Source organism: Macaca nemestrina, chromosome 3 (genome assembly GCF_043159975.1).
Source record: "Macaca nemestrina isolate mMacNem1 chromosome 3, mMacNem.hap1, whole genome shotgun sequence".
In the NCBI taxonomy this organism is placed as follows: Eukaryota; Metazoa; Chordata; class Mammalia; order Primates; family Cercopithecidae; genus Macaca; species Macaca nemestrina.
Window position 1 is genome coordinate 157668815 of NC_092127.1, and position 6000 is coordinate 157674814.

General features: G+C 37.9%; 1 protein-coding gene across 1 annotated transcript in view; it reads left to right on the forward strand.

The window, feature by feature from the left end:
* LOC105487964 (PDS5 cohesin associated factor A) overlaps positions 1 to 5462 on the forward strand; it is a 170830-nt gene extending 165368 nt beyond the window's left edge. Inside the window, exon 33 of the mRNA XM_071093702.1 lies at positions 2819 to 5462. Coding sequence (XP_070949803.1) covers positions 2819 to 2822 — 4 coding nt within the window. The 3' untranslated portion in view covers positions 2823 to 5462. The remainder of the gene's footprint in view (positions 1 to 2818) is intronic.
* Positions 5463 to 6000: the final 538 nt, after the last annotated feature.

The following is a 6000-nucleotide window of genomic DNA, read 5'->3' on the forward strand; positions in this document are numbered from 1 at the left end:
GCTATTTGCATGTATGTGGGTTTCAGTAAGTAGTCCTGTTTATGTTTTGGGCTGCATTTGGACTTGTTAGTCCTTTTGCAAAAATTAGTTTAGTTCACCCAATAAAACCAATAAAAATCAGCCATTTTCACTGTGGTCAGGGAACAGTCAACAGTATTAGCTGGACATTAGTGTTGGGTCTCTGAGTTTCCGGTGAAGGAATGGTCATTTCAGTAGTTTAGTTCAGTTGTTTTTCCTCTTTGTGTTAAGGCTATCATTCAAAGGGCAAACAGTTAATGTTTTAAATTGAAAATATGTTCTGAATAGATTTGCTGATTCTTGAGTATGTTTTGCTTACAGTTAAGGCCAAATTCTTCCTTGAAGATGAGCTTGTCAATAAACATCAGTGGAAAAATAACCCCAATTTATGACTTCTGAGGAATCTGAATTTAAACAGAATATCTGTAGGGTAACAGACTGTGGGTTTCTAGTCTTTGGATTAACATGTTTTGTTTAGCATGCTTAGTGTGGGAGTGTTCAAGGATCTTAGAATTTGTTTTTCTTAAAGCAAAGAATTTACTGAGTTTTTGTGCTCATTTGTATATTGAAGTTTCCTCCCATCATGTGGGTTCATATCTCAAAATTAACCCCTAAGTATATATCCTCAAGTGTGTATCCTCATGTGTTAAACATCTATATATTAGTTCAGTATGAATTTTTTTTAGTAACAAGTGAATTTTTCTCAAAATAACATGAAATTTTTCAGAAGCCAAGTGCTTTCAGTGATGGCAATTCATCTTGGTACATCTTGGTACATAGAATCAAGTCCAGGAGGCTCTTCCAGTGACCTGGGTCTTTCACAAGTCTGTGAGAGCAGCCCAGGAAATACAGAGGACTCAGGGCTAGGAAGGGGAAGCTTCCTGAAAGTACAGCAGGCAGCTTGTAAATAATTATTTGGCCAGTACGGTGGTTCACGCCTGTAATCTCAGCACTTTGAGAGGCCAAGGCAGGCTGATCACGAGGTCAAGAGTTCAAGACCAGCCTGGCCAACATAGTGAAATCCCATCTCTACTTAAAATACAAAAATTAGCCGCGCTTGGGGGCGCACACCTGTAGTCCCAGCTACTCAAGAGACCAAGGCAGGAGAATTGCTTGAACCTGGGAGGTGGAGGTTGTGGTAAGCCGAGATCATGCCACTGCACTCCAGCCTGGGCAACAGAGCAAGACTCCGCCTCAAAAAAAAAAAGGAAAGGAAAAAAAAAGCTTTAATAGCAATTGCTTCAAATAGTATAACAAATTAATAGTCTATGAATTATAATAATCACTAATAGTCTCTATATGAATTGTAATAATCACTTAGCTCTTTTGGCATTGTTACCTTTATAAAATATGTACATAGTAAAGGAGTTTGGGAATATATCTTTCTTTCTCTTTTAGGTGTAAAATTTGTTGAAAAGGAGACAGTCTTTTTTTTTTGATCAGGCTGATTAAAAATGTAGAATGGGCCAGGCATGGTGGCTCACGCCTGTAATCCCAGCACTTTGGGAGGCCAAGGCAGGCGGATCATGAGGTCTGGAGTTCAAGACCGTCCTGGCCAACATGGTGAAACCTTGTCTCTACTAAAAATACAAAAAATGAGCCGGGCCTGGTGGTGCACACCTGTAGTCCCAGCTACTCAGGAGGCTGAGGCAGGAGAATCGCATGAACCTGGGAGGCGGAGCTTGCAGTGAGCCCAGATCACACCACTGCACTCCAGCCTGGCAGCAGAGCAAGACTCCATCTCAAAAAACTAAATAAATAAATAAATAAAAATGTGGAATGAATTAGGCAAGTTGGGCTGCTAATGCCTTGCCGCTGAATTGAACAGCCACAGACAAACCAGAATGCACTTCTCAGGGCAAAAGAACAAATCTTGGTGAAGCCAAACCCAACATGCTCGTTCCTTTTCCCAATCGCATCTATTAGATGAGTTCCTCCTCCTCCCAAAGAGGAGCAGGTGAGAGGAGTTGAGAAAGAGGCCATGTCCCACTCTCCTGTGCTTCCAGGGATCAGAATTTCCCTCCCTATTAGGGAAATGCGATGGGGGAATTCCTCCTTATCTCTTTAAAAAAAAAAAAAAAAAAAAAAACGCTGATTTTTCCTCCTGGTTTGGTTGGGGTGTTTTTAGTATGCTAAAACGTATATGTTTACCCAGCTCAGGAGTCTCGGAAGTTATTTTGCTTCTTATAAATTCATTTTGCCATAGTGTCATAAATAGCTTTTATTGTTGTAAGCAAATAGGGCATCGGATAGCAGCACTGTCATTGAAAACAAAAACTCCTTTATTGGTGTTTTGTTTTTATATAGTTTAGGGAAAGGCTCTTTAAACCAAGTTTCAGGTGAAAAAATGAAAAAACTTTTTAAGGATTTTAGATAACATGCCAAGCACGGTGACTCATGCCTGTAATCCCCGTAGTGAATCTGAGAAGCATAGTGAATTCCCAGATCACTTGAGCTCAGGAGTTGAAGACCAGCCTGGGCAACATAATGAGACCCTATGTCTGTACAAATAATTTAAAAATTAGCCAACGATGGTGGTGTGTGCCTATAGTCCTTGCGATCTGGGAGGCTCAGGCTGGACGCTGAGCGTGGAGGACCACTTGAATCCAGGAGTTGGGGCTGAGTGAGCCATGATCGTACCACTGCACTTCAGCCTGAGTGACAAGAGGGAGAGCCTGATGCTTAAGTTTAAAAAAAAAATTTTTTTTTTGTATAATAACTATAGAAATGAAATCATTTTAGTTTGGTTTATATCTTCTCCACATCTTTTCTAACTGTGCATTCTATTCTTATCCCTAAGGTAAAAACACATTCGCAGAGGGAGAAAATGAAGGCCAAACAGAAGCAGGCTCCAGCTTCTGCAAAAACGTGGATTCACAAATGTCCCTGAACAGAAAATGAAACTTACTTCAGAACACACACTCTCTGCCTTGAAAACTACAGAAACTATTACTTCCTTTTCACATGACCACAAGTCCTCTGATGGAAATGTACAGCAGAAACTCTTGAGAGAGAGGCTAAAAGCAACTCTGTTCTCCCCCTTCCCCTAGACTTTTCTTATGAAAAGTCAATAATTAAGCAAATTGCTTAACACTTGGTTCCAGTTCCTGCCTATCTGGAGTTTAAATGCGTAATACACCATTAATTTCCACGCTGCAGTTTTTATTTTAAAGAAAGTAACAAGATGTCTTTACACTGACACTGAAATGAAAATTCATCCATTTTAGAGCCAGGAATTCCCATGTTACACAGGAAAAAATAGAAGTCTACTGAATTAATTTTTTAAAAGAAAAGAGATCAGATTAAATATTTCTTTGTTTTTCCTTTTGGAAACTTTTATGTATAATTCTTTCTGCCTGCCTACTTTTCTGCAAAAATGAGATGTACAGATTTCGGTTCCCTGCTATGAAAAGTGATGTGGTGGCAATTTTATAAATGTTGCTTTCTGATTTTTATCAGAGTGAGAAAATAATTAAAATTATTGATTTGCAAGTAGTAAACAGTTCATATTTTGATTTCCCCTCATTTTAGTTTAATATAATTTGCAATAAGTGTACATATTGTTGTTTGTTTCATAAAGCATATCACTTTAAAATGGTTTTTACTCCTGTGATTATGTTGGAATATTTGGAATTTTAAAGGAGTAAAGACTGTCCAGCATTTGGTTTTATAATGTTTGTCACCAGATTTTTATTAATGTAAAAAAAAAGTCAATTTTTAAAAAATAGTTGGACTTTGGCAGCTTTGTAAGGAAAGTTGGAGGTGTTTTAGGATTGCTATCAATTTTCAGCATTGTGCTACTGGGAAATAAGTGTTTTGCTTTTGTCTGATGGTCTGGGCTCATTTTTATGTTTATTTTAGAAAACTTGCATCAATATATTATGTCTCAGCATTGTTCAGCATAGGTAATGTGTGCACTTTTTGTGTACACATAATCATATTTAAGTTTTTTGCATAAAATAAATGCTTCTAGATGTCATGGCAGTCTTTTTAATCTTTTTATCATATGCTTTCTTGTGAATTTTTTCATGTTAAAGAGCTAAAGTCATTACATGATGACAGTCAACTCTCCATTATCTATATAAAATAGTGACTATGCCTCAGTTTTTAATTTTAATCATAAACTTAGAACAAAATAACGAAGGCATGTAAGACCTGATTCTGGAAGAACGTGAAATTTGTCTTTTCTCATGTCCAGAGTTCTATCCTGCCCCCATTGTCCACTGTAGGGTGATCTGCAAAGCCCTAGCAGAATGTGCTCACTCCATTTCCTTACACATTCCTAGCATGGGTCAGAGGAAACAACATTTGTGTTATAACTTGGTCTTGATAGGCTGTAGTGTACATGGGATGTAAAACAATGAAGTGTATCAAAGGTGGATGATTCTGTTAGAGTGAAGTTTGAGAGTAAATGTCACTTACGTTTCTCATAGATAATCAAGAGTTGGCTGTGTATTGATTGACTGAAAGATGGGTAATTATTTTAAATATGCATATACACACATTTAGGTATCAGAAGATGCTTAGGGAACAATGGATACCAATGATAGAAAACGATACCTTTACAGGGGCAGAAAAAGCCCTACTCTTCCTTATTGCCTCTTCAGAACCCTTTAGAAAGTATAAAATATTGCCTCCAACATGCTGAAAAAGAGTATCTATGCATAAGTATCAGAGAAGTCCCTCAAGCGGTCAGTAGGTGTGTTCTATTTAGAAAGAGATTGAAGTTCTCTTAGCATCAGACAACTTGATTCCTAAGGTTTCCAATGTGTCACCAACAAAAAGTGCATTGATAGGGACCTTTGTCTCTTCCTCCCTTTGATTAATTTCCCGGCGTCAGTTTACTAGATTACCAAGAGTTACATCATATTAAACAAAATGTAGCAGAACTATCTGCATCAATACATTCTTGTTTAGATTTTTGCAGGAGAGGAGTTACTCAAAAGGATCTGGTCTTTGTCTGATGTAAATGGCCCACCCCAATTCTGTAACATGATGCAAGTGTCTGGCACTAAGGGAAGCAAGAGCAGGATTGTAGAAAGATCAAGCTGATGGGGAGGGACTTGTTTACGGGAATTTTTTTAGTTTTCCTTTTTGAAGGAAAACAAAAATCCCTTGGAATTTGGTATTCACATCTCAGAGAACTACAACACAAAAGTGCAGACTTATATTTGAGAATTAATGTTAACCCTTTGTGTCTAGTTTGAAGCTTCTTGTATTTGTCTAAAACTACAAGCCAGAATTTTGTATCTCCTTTGATAAAAAGTGTGTATAATGTAAAGTAGTTTTGCATATTCTTGTGCTGCACATGGGCTGAATTTTTAAATTTTTTTTAAAAACTTGAAGCAGAACCTTGTAATTTGTGTAAATGACAAGTGTAAAATCCTACCATAAAATGCTAAAAATATGCACTGTTTCAAATAAAACCAAGAAATGCAGCATTATATAGTAGTGTGGAGCCCTGAATATTCATGTACCCCTGGTATGTCACAAGTTGATAGAATGTCTCTGCATATTTTCTGTTGAGATGCTGGAGTCTGAATATCCTAATTAGAAATCAAAAGCCACCTTCAAACTTCCTGCCTGGGTACTCGGATGTAGCTTACAGTGGCTAAGGAAGAACATAGTGGATGATAAATTCTGAGGGACATTCGGAATTTCCAAACAAATTGGTTTTAGGGGGTGGCTTTTTTTTGAGATGTTATCTTACCCTGTTGCCCAGGGTGGAGTGCAATGGCGTGATCATGGCTCACTGTAGCAATCCTCCTGTCCTAGGCTCCTAAAAAAGTGCTGGGATTACAGGCCTGAGCCACCAGGCCTGGCCAAGAGGTTATTTTTTTAACCTAAGAATTTAATAGCAGCCTTTGATTCATATTAGTCTATGGTTCATCCATTCATTGCAAGTTCTGCACTCACATATTTAGTTTCACAACAAATTCAAGGCCAGGTGCAGTGGCTCACACCTATGATCCCAACACTTTG